General features: G+C 57.1%; 1 protein-coding gene and 1 pseudogene across 1 annotated transcript; one reads left to right on the top strand and one right to left on the bottom strand.

Annotated features, from left to right (window-relative positions):
• Positions 1–1,451: 1,451 nt before the first annotated feature.
• LOC147108556 (uncharacterized) lies at positions 1,452–7,731 on the top strand. Its single transcript, XM_086004282.1, has 6 exons — positions 1,452–1,539; positions 2,526–2,638; positions 5,783–5,848; positions 6,656–6,920; positions 7,495–7,631; positions 7,726–7,731. Exons 1-6 carry the CDS (start codon positions 1,452–1,454, stop codon positions 7,729–7,731), a joined length of 675 nt encoding a protein of 224 aa, XP_085860408.1.
• Positions 7,732–7,734: 3 nt separating this feature from the next.
• On the bottom strand, positions 7,735–20,566 carry LOC147108555 (uncharacterized; annotated as a pseudogene).
• Positions 20,567–24,706: the final 4,140 nt, after the last annotated feature.

Below are 24,706 nucleotides of genomic sequence, written 5' to 3'. Positions count from 1 at the left end.
AGGGAGCGCTGCACTGTCGGAGGGTCAGTATTCAGGGAGCACTGAGTGTTGGATGGTCAGTACTGAGGTAGCACTGCACAGTTGGAGGGTCGATACTGAGGGAGCACTGCACTGTTGGAGGGTCAGTACTGAGGGAGCGCTGCACGGTTGGAGGGTCGGTACTCAGGGAGCGCTGCAATGTTGGAGGGTCGGTACTGAGGGTGCACTGCACTGTCGGAGTGTCAGTACTGAGGGAGCGCTGCACTGTACGAGGGTCGGTACTGAGGGAGCGCTGCACTGTTGCAGGGTCTGTACTGAGGGAGCGCTGCACTGTCGGAGGTTCAGTAATGATGGAGTGCTGTTCTGTCGGAGGGTCAGTACTGAGGGAGCGCTGCAATGTTGAAGGGTCAGAACTGAGGGAGCGCTGCATTGTCGGAGGTTCTGTACTGAGGGAGCGCTGCAATGTTGGAGGGTCAGAACTGATGGAGCACTGCATTGTCGGAGTGTCGGTACTGAGGGAGCGCTGCACTGTTGGAGTGTCAGTACTGAGGGGGCACTGCACTGCTGGAGGGTCAGTACTGAGGGAGCGCTGCACTGTTGGATGATCAGTATTGAGGGAGCACTGCACTGTTGGAGACTCAGTACTCAGGGAACACTGCACTGTCGGAAAGGCTGTACTGAGGGAGCGCTGCACTGTTGCAGGGGCAGTACTGAGGTAATGCTGCGCTGTTCGAGGATCCGTACTGAGGGAGCTCTGCACTGTCGGAGGTGCAGTACAGAAGGAGCGCTGCACTGTTGGAGTGTCAGTACTGAGGGAGCGCTGCGCTGTTGGAGGGTCAGAACTCAGGGAGCGCTGCACTGTCAGATGGTCATTATTGAGGGAGCGCTGCACTGTCGAAGGTAAAGTACCGAGTGAGTGCTGCACTGTCGAATGGTCAGTACTGAGGGAGGGCTGCACTGTGGGAGGGTCAGTACTGAGGGAGCGCTGCACTGTCACAGGATCAGAACTGAGGGAGCGCTGCACTGTTGGAGGGTCAGTACTGAGGGAGCGCTGCACTGTCGGAGCATCAGTACTGAGGGAGCGCTGCACTGTCTTAGTGTCGGTACTGATGGAGCACTGCACTGTTGGAGGGTCGGTACTGAGGGAGTGCTGCACTGCCGGAGTGTCAGTAATCAGGGAGCACTGCACTGCTGGATGTTCAGTACTGAGGGAGCGCTGCACGGTTGGAGGTTCGGTACTGAGGGAGCGCTGCACTGTAGGAGGGTCGGTACTGAGGGAGTGCTGCACTGTTGGAGCGTCGGTACTGAGGGAGTGCTTCACTGTTGGAGGGTGAGTACTGAGGGAGCGCTGCTCTGTTGGAGGGTCGGTACTGAGGGAGCGCTGCTTTGTCGGAGGGTCGGTACTGAGGGAGCGCTGCACTGTCAGAGGGTCAGTACTGACGGAGCGCTGCACTGTTGGAGGGTCAGTACTGATGGAGTGCTGCACTGCCGGAGGGTCAGTAATCAGGGAGCACTGCACTGCTGGATGTTCAGTACTGAGGGAGTGCTGCACGGTTGGAGGTTCGGGACTGAGGGAGAGCTGCACTGTTGGAGGGTCAGTACTGAGGGAGCGCTGCACTGTTGGAGGGTCAGTACTGAGGGAGCGCTGCACTGTTGCAGGGTCAGTACTGAGGGAGCGCTGCATTGTCAGAGGGTCGGTACTGAGGGAGTGCTGCACTGTAGGAGGGTCGGTACAGAGGGAGTGCTGCACTCTTGGAGTGTCAGTACTGAGGGAGCGGTGCACTGTCGGAGGATCAGTACTGAGGGAGCACTGCACTGTTGGAGGGTCGGTACTGGGGGAGCGCTGCACTGTCGGAGGTGCAGTACAGAGGGAGCGCTGCACTGTTGGAGTGTCAGTACTGAGGGATCGCTGCACTGTTGGAGGGTCAGAACTGAGGGAGCGCTGGACTGTCAGACGGTCATTACTGAGGGAGGGCTGCACTGTCGGAGGGGCAGTAATGAGGGAGCACTGAACTATCGGAGGGTCAGTACTTAGTGAGCGCTGAAGTGTCGGAGGGTCAGTACTGAGGGAGCCCTGCATAGTCGGAGGTTCGGTACTGAGGGAGCGCTGCGCTGTTGGAGCATCGCTACTGTGGGGTGCTGCACTGTAGGAGGATCAGTACTGAGGGAGCGCTGTACTGTTGTAGGGTCGGTATTGAGGGAATGCTGCACTGTCGGAGTATCAGAACTGAGGGAGTGCTGCACTGTCAGAGGTGCAGTACTGAGGGAGCGCTGCACTGTTACAGGCTCTTTACTGAGGGAGTGCTGAACTGTCGGAGAGACTGTACTGAGGGAACGCTGCACTGTCAGAGGGTCATTAATCAGCCATTGCTGCAGTCGGAGGGTCAGTACTGAGGGAGTGCTGCACTGTTGGAGGGTCAGTACTGAGGGAGGGCTGCATTGTCAGATGGTCAGTACTGAGGGAGCGCTGCACTGTTGTAGCATCGGTATTAATGAGCGCTGCACTGATGGATGGTCAGTACTGAGGGAGCGCTGCACTGTCGGAGGGGCAGTGCTGAGGGAGTGCTGCACTGTTGGAGGGTCAGTACTGAGGAAGCGCTGCACTGTGGGAGGACCAGTACTGAGGGAGTGCTGCACTGTTGGAGGGTCAGTACTGAGGGTCCGCTTCAGAGTCGGAGGTTCAGCACTGAGTGAGCACTGCACTGTTGGAGGGTCGGTATGATGGAGTGTCGGTCGGTCCTGAGGGAGCATCACACTGTAGGAGGATCGGTACTGAGGGAGCGCTGCACAGTTGGAGGGTCAGTACAGAGGGAGCGCTGCACTGTCGGAGGGTCAGTAATGAGGGAGTGCTGCACTGTTGTAGGGTCATCACTGAGGGAGTGCTGCATTGTTCGAGTTCAGTATAAAGGCAGTGCTGCACTGTTGGAGTGTAAGTACTGAGGGAGTGCTGCACTGTCGGAGGATCAGTACTGAGGGAGCACTGCACTGTTGGAGGGTCTGTACTGAGGGTGCGCACCACTGTTGGAAATGCTGTACTGAGGTGTGCTGCACTGTTGGAGGCTCAGTAGTGAGGCAGTGCTGCACTGTCACAGGGTCATTAATGAGGGAGCGCTGCACTGTTGGAGGGTCAGAACTGTAAGAGCGCTGCACTGTCATAGGTTCATTACTGAGGGATCGCTGCAGTCGGAGGGTCAGTACTGAGGGAGCGCTGCACAGTCGAAGGGGCAGTATTGAGGGAGCGCTGCACTGTTGGAGGGTCAATACTGAGGGAGCGCTGCATTGTCGGAAGGTCGGTACTGAGGGACACTGCACTGTTGGAGGGTCAGTACTGAGCGTCCGATGCACGGTGGGAGAGTCAGTTCTGAGGGATCGCTGCACTGTCACAGGATCAGAACTGAGGGAGCGCTGCACTGTTGGAGGGTCAGTACCGAGGGAGCGCTGCACTGTCGGAGCATCAGTACTGAGGGAGCGCTGCACTGTCTTAGTGTTGGTACTGATGGAGCACTGCACTGTTGGAGGGTTGGTACTGAGGGAGTGCTGCACTGCCGGAGTGTCAGTAATCAGGGAGCACTGCACTGCTGGATGTTCAGTACTGAGGGAGCGCTGCACGGTAGGAGGATCGGTACTGAGGGAGCGCTGCACAGTTGGAGGGTCAGTACAGAGGGAGCGCTGCACTGTCGGAGGGTCAGTAATGAGGGAGTGCTGCACTGTTGTAGGGTCATCACTGAGGGAGTGCTGCATTGTTCGAGTTCAGTATAAAGGCAGTGCTGCACTGTTGGAGTGTAAGTACTGAGGGAGTGCTGCACTGTCGGAGGATCAGTACTGAGGGAGCACTGCACTGTTGGAGGGTCTGTACTGAGGGTGCGCACCACTGTTGGAAATGCTGTACTGAGGTGTGCTGCACTGTTGGAGGCTCAGTAGTGAGGCAGTGCTGCACTGTCACAGGGTCATTAATGAGGGAGCGCTGCACTGTTGGAGGGTCAGAACTGTAAGAGCGCTGCACTGTCATAGGTTCATTACTGAGGGATCGCTGCAGTCGGAGGGTCAGTACTGAGGGAGCGCTGCACAGTCGAAGGGGCAGTATTGAGGGAGCGCTGCACTGTTGGAGGGTCAATACTGAGGGAGCGCTGCATTGTCGGAAGGTCGGTACTGAGGGACACTGCACTGTTGGAGGGTCAGTACTGAGCGTCCGATGCACGGTGGGAGAGTCAGTTCTGAGGGATCGCTGCACTGTCACAGGATCAGAACTGAGGGAGCGCTGCACTGTTGGAGGGTCAGTACCGAGGGAGCGCTGCACTGTCGGAGCATCAGTACTGAGGGAGCGCTGCACTGTCTTAGTGTTGGTACTGATGGAGCACTGCACTGTTGGAGGGTTGGTACTGAGGGAGTGCTGCACTGCCGGAGTGTCAGTAATCAGGGAGCACTGCACTGCTGGATGTTCAGTACTGAGGGAGCGCTGCACGGTTGGAGGTTCGGTACTGAGGGAGCGCTGCACTGTAGGAGGGTCGGTACTGAGGGAGCGCTGCACTGTTGGAGCGTCGGTACTGAGGGAGCGCTTCACTGTTGGAGGGTGAGTACTGAGGGAGCGCTGCACTGTTGGAGGGTCGGTACTGAGGGAGCGCTGCTTTGTCGGAGGGTCGGTACTGAGGGAGCGCTGCACTGTCAGAGGGTCAGTACTGACGGAGCGCTGCACTGTTGGAGGGTCAGTACTGATGGAGTGCTGCACTGCCGGAGGGTCAGTAATCAGGGAGCACTGCACTGCTGGATGTTCAGTACTGAGGGAGCGCTGCACGGTTGGAGGTTCGGGACTGAGGGAGCGGTGCACTGTTGGAGGGTCAGTACTGAGGGAGCGCTGCACTTTTGGAGGGTCAGTACTGAGGGAGCGCTGCACTGTTGCAGGGTCGGTACTGAGGGAGCGCTGCATTGTCAGATGGTCAGTACTGAGGGAGTGCTGCACTGTAGGAGGGTCGGTACAGAGGGAGCGCTGCACTCTTGGAGTGTCAGTACTGCGGGAGCGGTGCACTGTCGGAGGATCAGTACTGAGGGAGCACTGCACTGTTGGAGGGTCGGTACTGGGGGAGCGCTGCACTGTCGGAGGTGCAGTACAGAGGGAGCGCTGCACTGTTGGAGTGTAAGTACTGAGGGATCGCTGCACTGTTGGAGGGTCAGAACTGAGGGAGCGCTGGACTGTCAGACGGTCATTACTGAGGGAGGGCTGCACTGTCGGAGGGGCAGTAATGAGGGAGCACTGAACTATCGGAGGTCAGTACTTAGTGAGCGCTGAAGTGTCGGAGGGTCAGTACTGAGGGAGCCCTGCATAGTCGGAGGTTCGGTACTGAGGGAGCGCTGCGCTGTTGGAGAATCGCTACTGTGGGATGCTGCACTGTAGGAGGATCAGTACTGAGGGAGCGCTGTACTGTTGTAGGGTCGGTATTGAGGGAGTGCTGCACTGTCGGAGTATCAGAACTGAGGGAGTGCTGCACTGTCAGAGGTGCAGTACTGAGGGAGCGCTGCACTGTTACAGGCTCTTTACTGAGGGAGTGCTGAACTGTCGGAGAGACTGTACTGAGGGAACGCTGCACTGTCAGAGGGTCATTAATCAGCGATTGCTGCAGTCGGAGGGTCAGTACTGAGGTAGTGCTGTGCTGTTGGAGGGTCAGTACTGAAGGAGCACTGCACTGTTGGATAGTCAATACTGAGGGAGGGCTGCATTGTCAGATGGTCAGTACTGAGGGAGCGCTGCACTGTTGTAGCATCGATACTAAGTGAGCGCTGCACTGATGGATGATCAGTACTGAGGGAGCGCTGCACTGTCGGAGGCGCAGTGCTGAGGGAGTGCTGCACTGTTGGAGGGTCAGTACTGAGGGAGGTCTGCATTGTCAGATAGTCAGTACTGAGGGAGCGCTGCACTGTTGTAGCATTTGTATTAATGAGCGCTGCACTGATGGATGGTCAGTACTGAGGGAGCGCTGCACTGTCGGAGGGGCAGTTCTGAGGGAGTGCTGCACTGTTGGAGGGTCAGTACTGAGGAAGCGCTGCACTGTGGGAGGACCAGTAATGAGGGAGTGCTGCACTGTTGGAGGGTCAGTACTGAGGGTGCGCTTCAGAGTCGAAGGTTCAGCACTGAGTGAGCGCTGCACTGTTGGAGGGTCGGTATGATGGAGTGTCGGTCGGTCCTGAGGGAGCATCACACTGTAGGAGGATCGGTACTGAGGGAGCGCTGCACAGTTGGAGGGTCAGTACTGAGGGAGCGCTGCACTGTCGGAGGGTCAGTAATGAGGGAGTGCTGCACTGTTGTAGGGTCATCACTGAGGGAGTGCTGCATTGTTGGAGTTCAGTATAAAGGCAGTGCTGCACTGTTGGAGTGTAAGTACTGAGGGAGTGCTGCACTGTCGGAGGATCAGTACTGAGGGAGCACTGCACTGTTGGAGGGTCTGTACTGAGGGAGCGCTCCACTGTTGGAAATGCTGTACTGAGGTGTGCTGCACTGTTGGAGGCTCAGTAGTGAGGCAGTGCTGCACTGTCACAGGGTCATTAATGAGGGAGCGCTGCACTGTTGGAGGGTCAGAACTGTAAGAGCGCTGCACTGTCATAGGTTCATTACTGAGGGATCGCTGCAGTCAGAGGGTCAGTACTGAGGGAGCGCTGCACAGTCGAAGGGGCAGTATTGAGGGAGTGCTGCACTGTTGGAGGGTCAGTACTGAGGAAGTGCTGCACTGTCGGAGGGGCAGTACTGAGGGAGCGCTGCAATGTCGGAGGGTCAGTACTGAGGGAGCACTGCACTATTGGAGGGTCGGTACTGAGGGAGCGCTGCACTGTTGGAGGGTCAGTACTGAGGGAGCGCCGCACTGTTGGAGGGTCGGTACTGAGGGAGCGCTGCATTGTCGGAGGGTCGGTACTGAGGGAGCGCTGCACTGCAGGAGGGTCGGTACAGTGGGAGCGCTGCACTCCTGGAGTGTTAGTACTGAGGGAGCGCTGCACTGTCGGAGGATCAGTACTGAGGCAGCACTGCACTGTTGGAGGGTCGGTACTGAGGGTGCGCTGCACTGTCGGAGGTGCAGTACAGAGGGAGCGCTGCACTGTTGGAGTGTCAGTACTGAGGGAGCGCTGCGCTGTTCCAGGGTCAGAACTGAGGGAGCGCTGCACTGTCAGACAGTCATTACTGAGGGAGCGCTGCACTGTCAGAGTCTCTGTACTGAGGGAGCGCTGAAGTGTCGGAGGGTCAGTACTGAGGGAGCCATGCATAGTCGGATGTTCGGTACTGAGGGAGCGCTGCGCTTTTGGAGCATCGCTACTGAGGGATGCTGCGCTGTTGGATTGTCAGTACTGAGGGAGCGCTGCACTGTTGGAGGGTCAGTAATGAGGGAGAGCTGCAATGTTGTAGGGTCATTACTGAGGGAGCGCTGCATTGTTGGAGTTTAGTACAAAGGCAGTGCTGCACTGTTGGAGTGTAAGTACTGAGGGAGCACTGCACTGTTGGAGGGTCAGTACTGAGGAAGTGCTGCACTGTCGGAGGGGCAGTACTGAGGGAGCGCTGCAATGTCGGAGGGTCAGTACTGAGGGAGCACTGCACTATTGGAGGGTCGGTACTGAGGGAGCGCTGCACTGTTGGAGGGTCAGTACTGAGGGAGCGCCGCACTGTTGGAGGGTCGGTACTGAGGGAGCGCTGCATTGTCGGAGGGTCGGTACTGAGGGAGCGCTGCACTGCAGGAGGGTCGGTACAGTGGGAGCGCTGCACTCCTGGAGTGTTAGTACTGAGGGAGCGCTGCACTGTCGGAGGATCAGTACTGAGGGAGCACTGCACTGTTGGAGGGTCGGTACTGAGGGTGCGCTGCACTGTCGGAGGTGCAGTACAGAGGGAGCGCTGCACTGTTGGAGTGTCAGTACTGAGGGAGCGCTGCGCTGTTCCAGGGTCAGAACTGAGGGAGCGCTGCACTGTCAGACAGTCATTACTGAGGGAGCGCTGCACTGTCGGAGTCTCTGTACTGAGGGAGCGCTGAAGTGTCGGAGGGTCAGTACTGAGGGAGCCATGCATAGTCGGATGTTCGGTACTGAGGGAGCGCTGCGCTTTTGGAGCATCGCTACTGAGGGATGCTGCGCTGTTGGATTGTCAGTACTGAGGGAGCGCTGCACTGTTGGAGGGTCAGTAATGAGGGAGAGCTGCAATGTTGTAGGGTCATTACTGAGGGAGCGCTGCATTGTTGGAGTTTAGTACAAAGGCAGTGCTGCACTGTTGGAGTGTAAGTACTGAGGGAGCACTGCACTGTTGGAGGGTCTGTACTGAGGGAGCGCTCCACTGTCGGAAACGCTGTACTGAGGGAGTGCTGCACTGTTGGAGGCTCAGTAGTGAGGCAGTGCTGCACTGACAGAGGGTCATTAATGAGGGAGCGCTGCACTGTTGGAGTGTCAGAACTGTAAGAGCGCTGCACTGTCATAGGTTCATTACTGAGGGATCGCTGCAGTCGGAGGGTCAGTACTGAGTGAGCGCTGCACTGTCGGAAAGGCAGTACTGAGGGAGCGCTGCACTGTCGGAGGGTCAGTAATCAGGGAGCACTGCACTGTTGGATGTTCAGTGCTGCGGGTGCGCTGCACTGTTGGAGGGTCAGTACTGAGGGAGATCTGCACTGCTGGAGGGTCAGTTCTGAGGGAGCGCTGCACAGTTGGACGTTCTGTACTCAGGGAGCACTGCAGTGTTGGAGGGTCGGTACTGAGGGAGCGCTGCACTGTTGGAGGGTCAGTACTGAGGGAGCGCTGCACTGTTGGAGGGTTGGTACAGAGGGAGCGCTGCACTCTTGGAGTGTTGTACTGAGGGAGCGCTGCACTGTCAGAGGATCAGTACTGAGGGAGCATTGCACTGTTGGAGTGTCAGTACTGAAGGAGCGCTGCGCTGTTGGAGGGTCAGAGCTGAGGGAGCGCTGCACTGTCAGACAGTCATTACTGAGGGAGCGCTGCACTGTCGGAGAGGCAGTACTGAGGGAGCACTGCACTATCGGAGGGTCAGTACTGAGGGAGCGCTGAAGTGTCGGAGGGTCAGTACTGAGGGTGCCATGCATAGTCGGATGGTCGGTACTGAGGGAGCGCTGCGCTGTTGGAGCAGCGCTACTGAGGGATGCTGCACTGTTGGAGGGTCAGTACTGAGGGAGCGCTGCACTGTTGGAGGGTCGGTACTGAGGGAGTGCTGCACTGTCGGAGTATCAGAACTGAGGGAGTGCTGTACTGTCAGAGGTGCACTACTGAGGGAGCGCTGCACTGCTGCAGGCTCTTTAATGAGGGAGCGCTGCACTGTCAGAGAGACTGTACTGAGGGAACGCTGCACTGTCAGATGGTTATTAATCAGAGATCGCTGCAGTCGGAGGGTCAGCACTGAGGTAGTGCTGCGCAGTTGGAGGGTGAGTACTGAGGGAGCGCTGCACTGTTGGATGGTCAATACTGAGGGAGAGCTGCATTGTCGGTGGGTCAGTACTGAGGGAGCGCTGCGCTGTTGTAGCATCGGTACTAAGCGAGCGCTGCACTGATGGATCGTCAGTACTGAGGGAGCGCTGCACTGTCGGAGGGGCAGTGCCGAGGGAGTGCTGCACTGATGGAGGGTCAGTACTGAGGGAGTGCTGCACTGTTGGAAGGTCAATACTGAGGGAGTGCTGCACTGTCGGAGGGCCGTTACTGAGGGAGCGCTGCACTGTGGGAGGGTCAGTACAGAGGGAGTGCTGCACTGTTGGAGGGTCAGTACTGAGGGTGCGCAGCAGTGTTGGACGTTCAGCACTGAATGAGCGCTGCACTGTTGGAGGGTCGGTATGAGGGAGTGTCGGTCGGTCCTGAGGGAGCATCACACTGTAGGAGGATCGGTACTGAGGGAGCGCTGCACTGTTGGAGGGTCAGTACTGAGGGAGCGCTGCACTGTCGGAGGGTTAGCAATGAGGGAATGTTGCACTGTTGTAAGGTCATTACTGAGGGAGCGCCGCATTGTTGGAGGAACAGTACAAAGACAGTGCTGCACTGTTGGAGGGTCAGTACTGAGGGAGCGCTGCACTTTTGGAGGATCAGTACTGAGGGAGCACTGCACTGTTGGGGTGTCTATACTGAGGGAGCGCTCCACTGTCGGAAACGCTGTACTGAGGGAGTGCTGCCCTGTTGGAGGCTCAGTAGTGAGGGAGAGCTGCACTGTCAGAGGGTCATTAATGAGGCAGCGCTGCACTGTTGGAGGGTCAGAACTGTGAGAGCGCTGGACTGTCATAGGGTCATTGCTGAGGGATCGCTGCAGTTGGACGGTGAGTGCTGATGGAGTGCTGAACTATCGGAGGGGCAGTATTGAGGGAGCGCTGCACTGTTGGAGGGTCAGTACTGAGGAAGTGCTGCACTGTCGGAGGGGCAGTGCTGAGGGAGTGCTGCATTGTCGACGGGTCTATACTGAGGGAATGCTGCACAGTCGGAGGGTCAGTACTGAGGGAGCGCTGCACTGTGGGAGGGTTAGTAATGAGGGAGCGCTGCACTGTCGGAGGGTCAGTATTGAGGGAGGGCTGCACTGTCGGAGGGTCAATACTTAGGGAGCGCTGTGCTGTTGGAGGGTCAGTACTGAGGGAGCGCTGCACTTTTGGATGGTCAATACTGAGGGAGCGCTGCATTGACGGAGGGTCGGTACTGAGGGAGCACTGCACTGTTGGAGGATCAGTACTGAGGGTGCGCTGCACGGTGGGAGAGTCAGTACTAAGGGAGCGCTGCACTGTCGGAGGGTCAGTACTGAGGGAGCGCTGCACTGTTGGAAGGTCAGTGTTGAGGGAGCGCTGCACTGTCAGAGTGTCATTACTGAGGGAGCGCTGCACTGTCGGAGTGTCATTAAGGAAGGAGCGCAGCAGTTTGAGGGTCATTACTGAGGGAGCGCTGCAGTCGGATAGTCAGTACTGAGGGAGCGCTGCACTGTCTGAGGGACAGTATTGAGGGAGCGCTGCACTGTCGGAGCGTCAATACTTAGGGAGCGCTGTGCTGTTGGAGGGTCAGTACTAAGGGAACGCTGCAATGTTGGATGGTCAATACTGAGGGAGCGCTGCATTGTCGGAGTGTCAGTACTGAGGGTGCGCTGCACGGTGGGAGAGTCAGTACTAAGGGAGCGCTGCACTGTTGGAGATTCAGTACTGAGGGATCGCTGCACTGTTGGAGGGTCAGTACTGAGGGAGCGCTGCACTGTTGCATGTTCAGTACTGCTGGAGCGCTGCACTGTTGGAGGCTCGGTACTGAGGGAGCTCTGCACTGTCGGAGGGTCAGTACTGAGGGAACGCTGCACTGTGGGAGGGTTACGAATGAGGGAGCGCTGCACTGTCAGATGGTCAGTACTGAGAGAGGGCTGCACTGTCGGAGGGTAGGTACTGAGGGAGCACTGCACTGTTGGAGGGTCAGTACTGAGGGTGCGATGCACGGTGGGAGAGTCAGTTCTGAGGGAGCGCTGCACTGTCAGAGGGTCAGTACTGAGGGAGCGCTGCACTGTTGGAGGGTCAGTACTGAGGGAGCGCTGCATTGTCAGAGGGTAGGTACTGAGGGAGCACTGCACTGTTGAAGTGTCATTACTGAGGGAGCGCTGCACATTTGGAGGTTCGTTACTGAGGGAGTGCTGCAGTGTTGGAGCATCGGTACTGAGGGAGCGCTGCACTGTTGGAGGGTCAGTACTGAGGGAGCGCTGCACTGTAGGATGGTCAATAATGACGGAGGGCTGCATTGTCGGAGGGTCACCACTGAGGGAGCGCTGCGCTGTTGTAGCTTCGGTACTAAGGGAGCGCTGCACTGATGGATGGTCAGTACTGAGGGAGCGTTGCACTGTCAGAGGGGCAACGCTGAGGGAGCGCTGCACTGTTGGAGGGTCATTACTGAGGGAGTGCTGCACTGTTGGAAGTTCAGTACTGAGGGAGTGCTGCACTGTCGGAGGGTCGTTACTGAGGAAGCGCTGCAGTGTGGGAGGGTCAGTACAGAGGGAGTGCTGCACTGTTGCAGGGGCAGTACTGAGGTAATGCTGCACTGTTGGAGGGTCAGTACTGAGGTAATGCTGCGCTGTTGGAGGTTTAGTACTGAGGGGGCGCTGCACTGTCAGACGTTCATTACTGAGGGAGCACTGCACTGTGGAAGGGACATTACTGAGTGAGTGCTGCACTGTCGGAGGGTCAGTACTGAGGGAACGCTGCACTGTGGGAGGGTTACGAATGAGGGAGCGCTGCACTGTCAGATGGTCAGTACTGAGAGAGGGCTGCACTGTCGGAGGGTAGGTACTGAGGGAGCACTGCACTGTTGGAGGGTCAGTAATAAGGGTGCGATGCACGGTGGGAGAATCAGTTCTGAGGGAGCACTGCACTGTCGGAGGGTCAGTGCTGAGGGTGCGCTGCACTGTCGGAGGGTCGGTACTGATGGAGCACTGCACTGTTGGAGGGTCGGTACTGAGGGAGTGCTGCACTGCCGGGGGGTCAGTAATCAGGGAGCGCTGCAATGCTGGACGTTCAGTACTGAAGGAGCGCTGCACTGTCAGAGGGTCAGTACTGAGGGAGCGCTGCACTGTTGGAGGGTCAGTACTGAGGGAGTGCTGCATTGTCGGAGGGTAGGTACTGAGGGAGCACTGCACTGTTGGAGGATCAGTACTGAGGGTGCGGTGCACGGTGGGAGAGTCAGTTCTGAGGGAGCGCTGCACTGTCGGAGGGTCAGTGCTGACGGTGCGCTGCACTGTCGGAGGGTCGGTACTGATGGAGCACTGCACTGTTGGAGGGTCGGTACTGAGGGAGTGCTGCACTGCCGGGGGGTCAGTAATCAGGGAGCGCTGCAATGCTGGACGTTCAGTACTGAAGGAGCGCTGCACTGTCGGAGGGTCGGTACTGATGGAGCACTGCATTGTTGGAGGGTCGGTACTGAGGGAGCGCTGCACTGCCGGGGGGTCAGTAATCAGGGAGCACTGCACTGCTGGACGTTCAGTACTGAGGGAGCGCTGCACTGTTGGAGGTTCTGTACTGAGGGAGCGCTGCACTGTTGGAGGGTTAGTACTGAGGGAGTGCTGCACTGTTGGAGGGTCGGTACTGAGGGAGCGTTGCATTGTCGGAGGGTCAGTACTGAGGGAGCGCTGCACTGTTGGAGGGTCAGTACTGAGGGATCACTGGGCTGTTGGAGGGTCAGAACTGAGGGAGCGCTGCACTGTCAGACGGTCATTACTGAGGGAGGTCTGCACTGTCGGAGGGGCAGTACTGAGGGAGCACTGCACTATCGGAGGGTCAGTACTGAGGGAGCGCTGAAGTGTCGGAGGGTCAGTGCTGAGGGAGCCCTGCGTAGTCGGAGGTTCGGTACTGAGGGAGCGCTGCGCTGTTGGAGCATCGCTACTGAGGGATGCTGCACTGTTGGAGGGTACGTACTGAGGGAACATTGTACTGTTGGAGGATCGGTACTGACAGAGCGTTGCACTGTTGGAGTATCAGAACTGAGGGAGTGCTGCACTGTTGGAGGGTCAGTACTGAGGGTGCGCTGCAGAGTCGGAGTTTCAGCACTGAGTGAGCACTGCACTGTTGGAGGGTCGGTATGAGTGAGTGTCAGTCGATCCTGAGGGAGCATCACACTGTAGGAGGATCGGTACTGAGGGAGCGCTGCACTGTTGGAGGGTCAGCACTGAGGGAGCGCTGCGCTGTCGGAGGGTCAGTAATGAGGGAGTGCTGCACTGTTGTAGGGTCCTTACTGAGGGAGCGCTGCATTGTTGGAGTTCAGTACAAAGGCAGTGCTGCACTGTTGGTGTGTACGTACTGAGGGAGTGCTGCACTTTCGGAGGATCAGTACTGAGGGAGTGCTGCACTGTTGGAGGCTCAGTAGTGAGGCAGTGCTGCACTGTCAGAGTGTCATTAATGAGGGAGCGCTGCACTGTTGGAGGGTCAGTACTGAGGGAGCGCAGCACTGTCGGAGTATCAGAACTGAGGGAGTGCTGCACTGTCGAGGACTGTACTGAGGGAACGCTGCTCTGTCAGATGTTTTATTAATCAGGGGTCACTGCAGTCGGAGGGTCAGTACTGAGGTAGTGCTGCACTCTTGGAGGTTCAGTACTGAGGGAGCGCTGCACTGTTGGATGGTCAATACTGAGGGAGGGCTGCATTGTCGGGGTTCACCACTGAGGGAGCGCTGCGCTGTTGTAGCATCGGTACTATGGGAGCGCTGCACTGATGGATGGTCAGTACTGACGGAGCGCTGCACTGGCGAAGGGGCAGTGCTGAGGGAGTGCTGCACTGTTGGAGGGTCATTACTGAGGGAGTGCTGCACTGTTGGAAGTTCAGTACTGAGGGAGTGCTGCACTGTTGGGGGGTCGTTACTGAGGAAGCGCTGCAGTGTGGGAGGGTCAGTACAGAGGGAGTGCTGCACTGTTGCAGGGGCAGCACTGAGGTAATGCTGCGCTGTTGGAGGGTCAGTACTGAGGGAGCGCTGCACTGTCGGAGGTGCAGTACAGAGGGAGCGCTGCACTGTAGGAGTGTCAGTACTGAGGGAGCGTTGCACTGTTGGAGGAACAGAATTGAGGGGGCGCTGCACTGTCAGACGGTCATTACTGAGGGAACGCTGCAGTCGGAGGGTCTGTACTGAGGGAGCGCTGCACTGTTGGAGGGGCAGTATTGAGGGAGCGCTGCATTGTTGGAGGGTCAGTACAGAGGAAGTGCTGCACTGTCGGAGGGGCAGTACGGAGGGAGCGCTGCACTGTCGGATGTTTGGTACTGATGGAGCATTGCACTATTGGAGGGTCGGTACTGAGGGAGCACTGCACTGCCGGAGGGTCAGTAATCAGGGAGCACTGCACTGTTGGATGTTCAGTACTGCGGGAGCGCTGCACTGTTGGAGGGTCAGTACTGAGGGAGATCTGCACTGTTGGAGGCTCAGTACTGAGGGAGAGCTGCACTGTTGGAATATCAGTACTGAGGGAGCGCTGCACTGTAGGAGGGTCGGTACAGAGGGAGCGCTGCACTCTTGGAGTGTTAGTACTGAGGGAGCGCTGCACTGTCGGAGGACCAGTACTGAGGGAGCTCTGCACTGTTGGAGGGTCAGTACTGAGGGAGCGCTGCTCTGTCGGGGGTGCCGTACAGAGGGAGCGCTGCACTGTTGGAGTGTCAGTACTGAGGGAGCGCTGCGCTGTTGGAGGGTCAGAACTGAGGGAGCGCTGCACTGACAGACGGTCATTACTGAGGGAGCACTGCACTGTCGAAGGGACATTACTGAGTGAGTGCTGCACTGTCGGAGGGTCAGTACTGAGGGAACGCTGCACTGTGGGAGGGTTACGAATGAGGGAGCTCTGCACTGTCAGATGGTCAGTACTGAGAGAGGGCTGCACTGTCGGAGGGTAGGTACTGAGGGAGCACTGCACTGTTGGAGGGTCAGTACTGAGGGTGCGATGCACGGTGGGAGAGTCAGTTCTGAGGGAGCGCTGCACTGTCAGAGGGTCAGTACTGAGGGAGCGCTGCACTGTTGGAGGTTCAGTACTGAGGGAGTGCTGCATTGTCAGAGGGTAGGTACTGAGGGAGCACTGCACTGTTGGAGTGTCATTACTGAGGGAGCGCTGCACATTTGCAGGTTCGTTACTGAGGGAGTGCTGCAGTGTTGGAGCATCGGTACTGAGGGAGCGCTGCACTGTTGGAGGGTCAGTACTGAGGGAGCGCTGCACTGTTGGATGGTCAATAATGAGGGAGGGCTGCATTGTCGGAGGGTCACCACTGAGGGAGCGCTGCGCTGTTGTAGCTTCGGTACTAAGGGAGCGCTGCACTGATGGATGGTCAGTACTGAGGGAGCACTGCACTGTCAGAGGGGCAATGCTGAGGGAGCGTTGCACTGTTGGAGGGTCATTACTGAGGAATGCTGCACTGTTGGAAGTTCAGTACTGAGGGAGTGCTGCACTGTCGGAGGGTCGTTACTGAGGAAGCGCTGCAGTGTGGGAGGGTCAGCACAGAGGGAGTGCTGCACTGTTGCAGGGGCAGTACTGAGGTAATGCTGCGCTGTTGGAGGGTCAGTACTGAGGGAGCGCTGCACTGTCAGACGGTCATTACTGAGGGAGCACTGCACTGTCGACGGGACATTACTGAGTGAGTGCTGCACTGTCGGAGGGTCAGTACTGAGCGAAAGCTGCACTGTGGGAGGGTTACGAATGAGGGAGCGCTGCACTGTCAGATGGTCAGTACTGAGAGAGGGCTGCACTGTCGGAGGGTAGGTACTGAGGGAGCACTGCACTGTTGGAGGGTCAGTACTGAGGGTGCGATGCACGGTGGGAGAGTCAGTTCTGAGGGAGCGCTGCACTGTCAGAGGGTCAGTACTGAGGGAGCGCTGCACTGTTGGAGGGTCAGTACTGAGGGAGCGCTGCATTGTCAGAGGGTAGGTACTGAGGGAGCACTGCACTGTTGGATGGTCAATACTGAGGGAGTGCTGCATTGTCGGAGGGTAGGTACTGAGGGAGCACTGCACTGTTGGAGGGTCAGTACTGAGGGTGCGATGCACGGTGGGAGAGTCAGTTCTGAGGGAGCGCTGCACTGTTGGAGGGTCAGTACTGAGGGAGCGCTGCACTGTCGGAGGGTCAGTGCTGAGGGTGCGCTGCACTGTCGGAGGGTCGGTACTGATGGAGCACTGCATTGTTGGAGGGTCGGTACTGAGGGAGTGCTGCACTGCCGGGGGGTCAGTAATCAGGGAGCACTGCACTGCTGGACGTTCAGTACTGAAGGAGCGCTGCACTGTTGGAGGTTCTGTACTGAGGGAGCGCTGCACTGTTGGAGGGTTAGCACTGAGGGAGCGCTGCACTGCTGGAGGGTCGGTACTGAGGGAGCGCTGCACTGTTGGAGGGTCAGTGCTGAGGGTGCGCTGCACTGTCGGAGGGTCGGTACTGAGGGAGCACTGCACTGTTGGAGGGTCGGTACTGAGCGAGTGCTGCACTGCCGGGGGGTCAGTAATCAGGGAGCACTGCACTGCTGGACGTTCAGTACTGAGTGATCGCTGGGCTTTTGGAGGGTCAGAACAGAGGGAGCACTGCACTGTCAGGCGGTCATAACTGGGGGAGGTCTGCACTGTCGGAGGGGCAGTACTGAGGGAGCACTGCACTATCGGAGGGTCAGTACTGAGGGAGCGCTGAAGTGTCGGAGGGTCAGTGCTGAGGGAGCCCTGCATAGTCGGAGGTTCGGTACTGAGGGAGCGCTGCGCTGTTGGAGCATCGCTACTGAGGGATGCTGCACTGTTGGAGGGTCCGTACTAAGGGAGCATTGTACTGTTGGAGGATCAGTACTGACAGAGCGCTGCACTGTCGGAGTATCAGAACTGAGGGAGTGCTGCAGTGTTGGAGGGTCAGTTCTGAGGGTGCGCTGCAGAGTCGGAGGTTCAGCACTGAGTGAGCGCTGCACTGTTGGAGGGTCGGTATGAGGGAGTGTCAGTCGATCCTGATGGTGAATCACACTGTAGGAGGATCGGTACTGAGGGAGCGCTGCACTGTTGGAGGGTCGGTATGAGGGAATGTCAGTCGATCCTGAGGGAGAATCACATTGTAGGAGGATCGGTACTGAGGGAGCGCTGCACTGTTGGAGGAACAGCACTGAGGGAGCGCTGCGCTGTCGGAGGGTCAGTAATGAGGGAGTGCTGCACTGTTGTAGGGTCATTACTGAGGGAGCGCTGCATTGTTGAAGTTCAGTACAAAGGCAGTGCTGCACTGTTTGAGTGTACGTACTGAGGGAGTGCTGCACTTTTGGAGGATCAGTACTGAGGGAGTGCTGCACTGTTGGAGGCTCAGTAGTGAGGCAGTGCTGCACTGTCAGAGTGTCATTAATGAGGGAGCGCTGCACTGTTGGAGGGTCGGTACTGAGGGAGCGCAGCACTGTCGGAGTATCAGAACTGAGGGAGTGCTGCACTGTCGAGAGACTGTACTGAGGGAACGCTGCTCTGTCAGATGTTTTATTAATCAGGGGTCGCTGCAGTCGGAGGGTCAGTACTGAGGTAGTGCTGCACTCTTGGAGGTTCAGTACTGAGGGAGCGCTGCACTGTTGGATGGTCAACACTGAGGGAGGGCTGCATTGTCGGGGTTCACCACTGAGGGAGCGCTGCGCTGTTGTAGCATCGGTACTAAGGGAGCGCTGCACTGATGGATGGTCAGTACTGAGGGAGCGCTGCACTGGCGAAGGGGCAGTGCTGAGGGAGCGCTGCACTGTTGGAGGGTCATTACTGAGGGAGTGCTGCACTGTTGGAAGTTCAGTACTGAGGGAGTGCTGCACTGTTGGGGGGTCGTTACTGAGGAAGCGCTGCAGTGTGGGAGGGTCAGTACAGAGGGAGTGCTGCACTGTTGCAGGGGCAGCACTGAGGTAATGCTGCGCTGTTGGAGGGTCAGTACTGAGGGAGCGCTGCACTGTCGGAGGTGCAGTACAGAGGGAGCGCTGCACTGTTGGAGTGTCAGTACTGAGGGAGCGCTGCACTGTTGGAGGAACAGAATTGAGGGGGCGCTGCACTGTCAGACGGTCATTACTGAAGGAACGCTGCAGTCGGAGGGTCTGTACTGAGGAAGCGCTGCACTGTTGGAGGGGCAGTATTGAGGGAGCGCTGCATTGTTGGAGGGTCAGTACAGAGGAAGTGCTGCACTGTCGGAGGGGCAGTACGGAGGGAGCGCTGCACTGTCGGAAGTTCGGTACTGATGGAGCATTGCACTATTGGAGGGTCGGTACTGAGGGAGCACTGCACTGCCGGAGGGCCATTAATCAGGGAGCACTGCACTGTTGGATGTTCAGTACTGCGGGAGCGCTGCACTGTTGGAGGGTCAGTACTGAGGGAGATCTGCACTGTTGGAGGGTCAGTACTGAGGGAGCGCTGCACGGTTGGAGGTTCGATACTGAGGGAGCACTGCAGTGTTGGAGGGTCGGTACTGAGGGAGCGCTGCACTCTTGGAGGCTCAGTACTGAGGGAGAGCTGCACTGTTGGAAGATCGGTACTGAGGGAGCGCTGCACTGTAGGAGGGTCGGTACAGAGGGAGCGCTGCACTCTTGGAGTGTTAGTACTGAGGGAGCGCTGAACTGTCGGAGGATCAGTACTGAGGGAGCACTGCACTGTTGGAGGGTCGGTACTGAGGGTGCGCTGCTCTGTCGGAGGTGCCGTACAGAGGGAGCGCTGCACTGTTGGAGTGTCAGTACTGAGGGAGCGCTGCGCTGTTGGAGGGTCAGAACTGAGGGAGCACTGCACTGACAGACGGTCATTACTGAAGGACCGCTGCACTGTCGGAGGGGCAGTACAGAGGGAGAACTGCACTATTGGTGTGTCAGTACTGAGGGAGCGCTGAAGTGTCGGAGGGTCAGTACTGAGGGAGCCATGCATAGTCGGATGGTCGGTACTGAGGGAGCGCTGCGCTGTAGGAGCATCGCTACTGAGGGATGCTGCACTGTTGAAGGGTCAGTACTGAGGAAGCGCTGCACTGTCGGATGGTCAGTAATGAGGGAGCGCTGCACTGTTGTAGGGTCATTACTGAGGGAGCGCTGCATTGTTGGAGTTCAGTGCAAAGGCAGTGCTGCACTGTTGGAGTGTAAGTACTGAGGGAGTGCTGCACTGTTGGAGGGTCTGTACTGATGGAGTGCTCCACTGTCGGAAACGCTGTACTGAGGGAGTGCTGCATTGTTGGAGGCTCAGTAGTGAGGCAGTGCTGCACTGACAGAGGGTCATAAATGAGGGAGCGCTGCACTGTTGGAGGGTCAGAACTGTAAGAGCGCTGCACTGTCATAGGTTCATTACTGAGGGATCGCTGCAGTCGGAGGGTCAGTACTGAGGGAGCGCTGCACTTTCGGAGAGGCAGTATTGAGGGAGCGCTGCACTGTTGGAGGGTCAGTACTGAGGAAGTGCTGCACTGTCGGAGGGGCAGTACTGAGGGAGCGCTGCACTGTCAGAGGGTCGGTACTGATGGAGCATTGCACTATTGGAGGGTCGGTACTGAGGGAGCACTGCACTGCCGGAGGGTCAGTAATCAGGGAGCACTGCACTGTTGGATGTTCAGTACTGCGGGAGCGCTGCACTGTTGGAGGGTCAGTACTGAGCGAGATCTGCACTGTTGCAGGGTTAGTACTGAGGGACGCTGCACGGTTGGAGGTTCGGTACTGAGGGAGCACTGCAGTTTTGGAGGGTCGGTACTGAGAGAGCGCTGCACTGTTGGAGGGTCAGTACTGAGGGAGCACTGCACTGTTGGAGGGTCGGTACTGAGGGAGCGCTGCATTGTCGGAGGGTCGGTACTGAGGGAGCGCTGCACTGTAGGAGGGTCAGTACAGAGGGAGCGCTGCACTGTTGCAGTGTTAGTCCTGAGGGAGCGCTGCACTGTCGGAGGATCAGCACTGAGGGAGCACTGCACTGTTGGAGGGTCGGTACTGAGGGAGCGCTGCACTGTCGGAGGTGCCGTACAGAGGGAGCGCTGCACTGTTGGAGTGTCAGTACTGAGGGAGCGCTGCGCTGTTGGAGGGTCAGAACTGAGGGAGCGCTGTACTGTCAGAGGGTCATTACTGAGGGAGCGCTGCACTGTCGGAGGGGCAGTACTGAGGGAGCACTGCAATATCGGAGCGTCAGTACTGAGGGAGCGCTGAAGTGTCGGCGGGTCAGTACTGAGGGAGCCATGCATAGTCGGATGGTCGGTACTGAGGGAGCACTGCGCTGTTGGAGCATCGCTACTGAGGGATGCTGCACTGTTGGAGTGTCGGTACTGAGGGAGCGCTGCACTGTTGGAGGGTCGGTACTGAGGGAGCGCTGCACTGTTGGAGTATCTGAACTGAGGGAGTACTGCACTGTCAGAGGTGCAGTACTGAGGGAGCGCAGCACTGTTGCCGGCTCCTGAATGAGGGAGCGCTGCACTGTTGGAAAGACTGTACTGAGGGAACGCTGCACTGTCAGATGGTCATTAACCAGAGATCACTGCAGTCGGAGGGTTAGGGTTAGGGTTAGGGTTGGTGTTAGGGTAGTGCTGCACTGTTGGAGTGTCAGTACTGAGGGAGCGCTGCACTGTAGGCTGGTCAATACTGAGGGAGGGCTGCATTGTCGGAGGGGGCAGGGAGTGATCTTGCTGCAAGATAGAGGGGACAGGGAGTGATCTTGCTGCAAAGATAGAGGGGACAGGGAGTGATCTTGCTGCAAGATAGAGGGGACAGGGAGTGGTCTTGCTGTTAGATAGAGGGGACAGGGAGTGATCTTGCTGCTAGAAAGAGGGGACTGGGAGTGATCTTGCTGCAAGATAGAGGTGGTAGGGTATAATCTTGCTGCTAGATAGAGGGGACAGGGAGTGATCTTGCTGCTAGATAGAGGGGACAGGGAGTGATCTTGCTGCAAGATACAGGATACAGTGAGTGATCTTGCTGCTAGATAGAGGAGACAGGGATGATCTTGCTGTTAGATAGAGGGGACAGGGAGTGATCTTGCTGTTAGATAGAGGGGGTAGGGAGTGCTCTTGCTGCAAGATAGAGGGGACAGGGAGTGATCTTGCTGCAAGTTAGAGGGGACAGAGAGTGATCATGCTGCTATATAGAGGGGACAGGGAGTGATCTTGCTGCAAGATAGAGGGGACAGGGAGTGATCTTGCTGCTAGATAGAGGGGACAGGGAGTGATCTTGCTGCAAGATAGAGGGGACAGGGAGTGGTCTTGCTGTTAGAACGAGGGGACAGGGAGTGATCTTGCTGCTACATAGAGGGGACAGGGAGTCATCTTGCTGCTAGATAGAGGTGACAGGGAGTGATCTTGCTGCTAGATAGAGGGGACACGGAGTGATCTTGCTGCTAGATAGAGGGGACAGGGAATGGTGTTGCTGCAAGTTACAGGGGGCAGGGGGTGATCTTGCTGCTAGATAGAGGGGACAGGGAGTCATCTTGCTACTAGATAGAGGGGACAGGGAGTGATCCTGCTGCTAGATAGAGGAGACAGGGAGTGATCTTGCTGTTAGATAGAGGGGTTAGGGAGTGATCTTGCTGCAAGATAGAGGGGACAGGGAGTGATCTTGCTGCAAGATAGAGGGGACAGGGAGTGATCTTGCAGCAAGATAGAGGGGACAGGGAGTGGTCTTGCTGCAAGATAGAGGGGGCAGTGAGTGGTCTTGCTGCAAGATAGAGGGGGCAGGGAGTGATCTTGCTGCAAGATAGAGGGGGCAGGGAGTGATCTTGCTGCAAGTTAGAGGGGACAGGGAGTGATCTTACTGTCACATAGATGGGACAGGTAATGAACTTGCAGCTAGATAGAGGGGACAGGGAGTGATCTTGCTGTTAGATAGAGGGGACAGGGAGTGATCTTGCTGCAAGATAGAGGGGACAGGGAGTGATCTTGCTGCAAAGATAGAGGGGACAGGGAGTGATCTTGCTGCAAGTTAGAGGGGACAGGGAGTGGTCTTGCTGTTAGATAGAGGGGACAGGGAGTGACTTGCTGCTAGAAAGAGGGGACTGGGAGTGATCTTGCTGCTAGATAGAGGGGCCAGGGAGTGTTCTTGCTGGAAGATAGAGGGGGCAGGGAGTCATCTTGCTGCTAGATAGAGGGGACAGGGAGTGGTCTGGCTGTTGGATAGAGGGGACAGGGAGCAATTTTGCTGCGAGATAGAGGGGACAGGGAGTGATCTTGCTGCTAAGTAGAGGTGACAGGGAGTGATCTTGCTGCTAGATCGAGGGGACAGGGAGTGATCTTGCTGCAAGATAGAGGGGACAGGGAGTGATCTTGCTGCTTGATAGAGGGGACAGGGAGTGACCTTGCTGCAAGATAGAGGGGACAGTGAGTGATCTTGCTGCTAGATAGAGGAGACAGGGAGTGATCTTGCTGTTAGATAGAGGGGACAGGGAGTGATCTTGCTGTTAGATAGAGGGGGTAGGGAGTGCTCTTGCTGCAAGAGAGAGGGGACAGGGAGTGATCTTGCTGCAAGATAGAGGGGACAGAGAGTGATCTTGCTGCTATATAGAGGGGACAGGGAGTGATCTTGCTGCAAGATAGAGGGGACAGCGAGTGATCTTGCTGCTAGATATAGGGGACAGGGAGTGATCTTGCTGCTAGATAGAGTGGACAGGGAGTGATCTTGCTGCAAGTTAGAGGGGACAGGGAGTGGTCTTGCTGTTAGAAAAAGGGGACAGGGAGTGACCTTGCTGCTAGATAGAGGGGACACAGAGTGATCTTGCTGCTAGATAGAGGGGACAGGGAATGGTCTTGCTGCAAGTTGCAGGGGGCAGGGGGTGATCTTGCTGCTAGATAGAGGGGACAGGGAATGTTCTTGCTGCTAGATAGAGGGGACAGGGAGTGATCTTGCTGCAAGATAAAGGGGACAGTGAGTGATCTTGCTGCTAGATAGAGGAGACAGGGAGTGAACTTGCTGTTAGATAGAGGGGGCAGGGAGTGATCTTGCTGCTAGATAGAGGGGACAGGGATAGATCTTGCTGCAAGATAGAGGGGACAGGGAGTGATCTTGCTGTTAGATAGAGGGGACAGGGAGTGATCTTGCTGCAAGATAGAGGGGACAGGGAGTGATCTTGCTGCAAAGATAGAGGGGACAGGGAGTGATCTTGCTGCAAGATAGAGGGGACAGGGAGTGATCTTGCAGCAAGATAGAGGGGACAGGGAGTGGTCTTGCTGCAAGATAGAGGGGGCAGGGAGCGATCTTGCTGCAAGATAGAGCGGGCAGGGAGTGAGCTTGCTGCAAGATAAAAGGGGCAGGGAGTGATCTTGCTGCAAGATAGAGGGGACAGGGAGTGGTCTTGCTGCAAGATAGAGGGGGCAGGGAGTGATCTTGCTGCAAGATAGAGGGGACAGGGAGTGATCTTGCTGTTAGATAGAGGGGACAGGGAGTGATCTTGCTGCAAGATAGAGGGGACAGGGAGTGATCTTGCTGCAAAGATAGAGGGGACAGGGAGTGATCTTGCTGCAAGATAGATTGGACAGGGAGTGGTCTTGCTGTTAGATAGAGGGGACAGGGAGTGATCTTGCCGCTAGAAAGAGGGGACTGGGAGTGATCTTGCTGCTGGATAGAGGGGACAGGGAGTGACCTTGCTGTTAGATAGAGGGGACAGGGAGTGATCTTGCTGCAAGATAGAGGGGACAGGGAGTGATCTTTCTGGAAGATAGGGGGGGCAGGGAGTGATCTTGCTGCTAGATAGAGGGGACAGGGAGTGGTCTGGCTGTTGGATAGCCGGGACAGGGAGTGATTTTGCTGCTAGATAGAGGGGACAGGGAGTGATCTTGCTGCTAGATAGAGGTGACAGGGAGAGATCTTGCTGCTAGATAGAGGGGACAGGGAGTGATCTGGCTGTTAGATAGAGGGGACAGGGAGTGATCTTGCTGCTAGATAGAGGTGACAGGGAGTGATCTTGCTGCTAGATAGAGGGGACAGATAGTGATCATGCTGCTAGATAGAGGGGACAGGGAGTGATCTTGCTGTAAGATAAAGGGGACAGGGAGTGATCTTGCTGCTAGATAGAGGGGACAGGGAGTGATCTTGCTGCAAGATAGAGGGGACAGGGAGTGGTCTTGCTGTTAGATAGAGGGGACAGGGAGTGATCTTGCTGCTAGATAGAGGGGACAGGGAGTGGGCTTGCTGTTAGATAGAGGGGACAGGGAGTGATCTTGCTGCAAGATAGAGCGGACAGGGAGTGATCTTCCTGGAAGATAGAGGGGGCAGGGAGTGATCTTGCTGCTAGATAGAGGGGACAGGGAGTGGTCTTGCTGTTAGATAGAGGGGACAGGGAGTGATCTTGCTGCTAGATAGAGGGGACAGGGAGTGATCTTGCTGCTAGATAGAGGGGACAG

Source organism: Somniosus microcephalus, chromosome 13 (genome assembly GCF_052327205.1).
Source record: "Somniosus microcephalus isolate GS21.2 chromosome 13, FLI_Smic_1.0, whole genome shotgun sequence".
Taxonomy (NCBI): domain Eukaryota; kingdom Metazoa; phylum Chordata; class Chondrichthyes; order Squaliformes; family Somniosidae; genus Somniosus; species Somniosus microcephalus.
The sequence above is the reverse complement of the archived record's forward strand: the minus strand, read 5'-3'. Positions and strand labels throughout refer to the sequence as shown.

What these genes read in the sequence shown, in the direction of transcription:
- LOC147108556 (XM_086004282.1), top strand. Translation starts at nt 1,452, where the DNA reads ATGGAGTGCTGCACTGCCGGAGGGTCAGTAATCAGGGAGCACTGCACT. An exon ending in TTGGAGGGTCAGTACTGAGG is followed by an intron (nt 2,639 to 5,782) that starts GTCCGCTTCAGA and finishes GTACTGAGGGAG; the next exon opens with CGCTGCACTGTCGGAGGCGC. An exon ending in GAGGGTCAGTACTGAGGGAG is followed by an intron (nt 5,849 to 6,655) that starts GTCTGCATTGTC and finishes GTATTGAGGGAG; the next exon opens with TGCTGCACTGTTGGAGGGTC.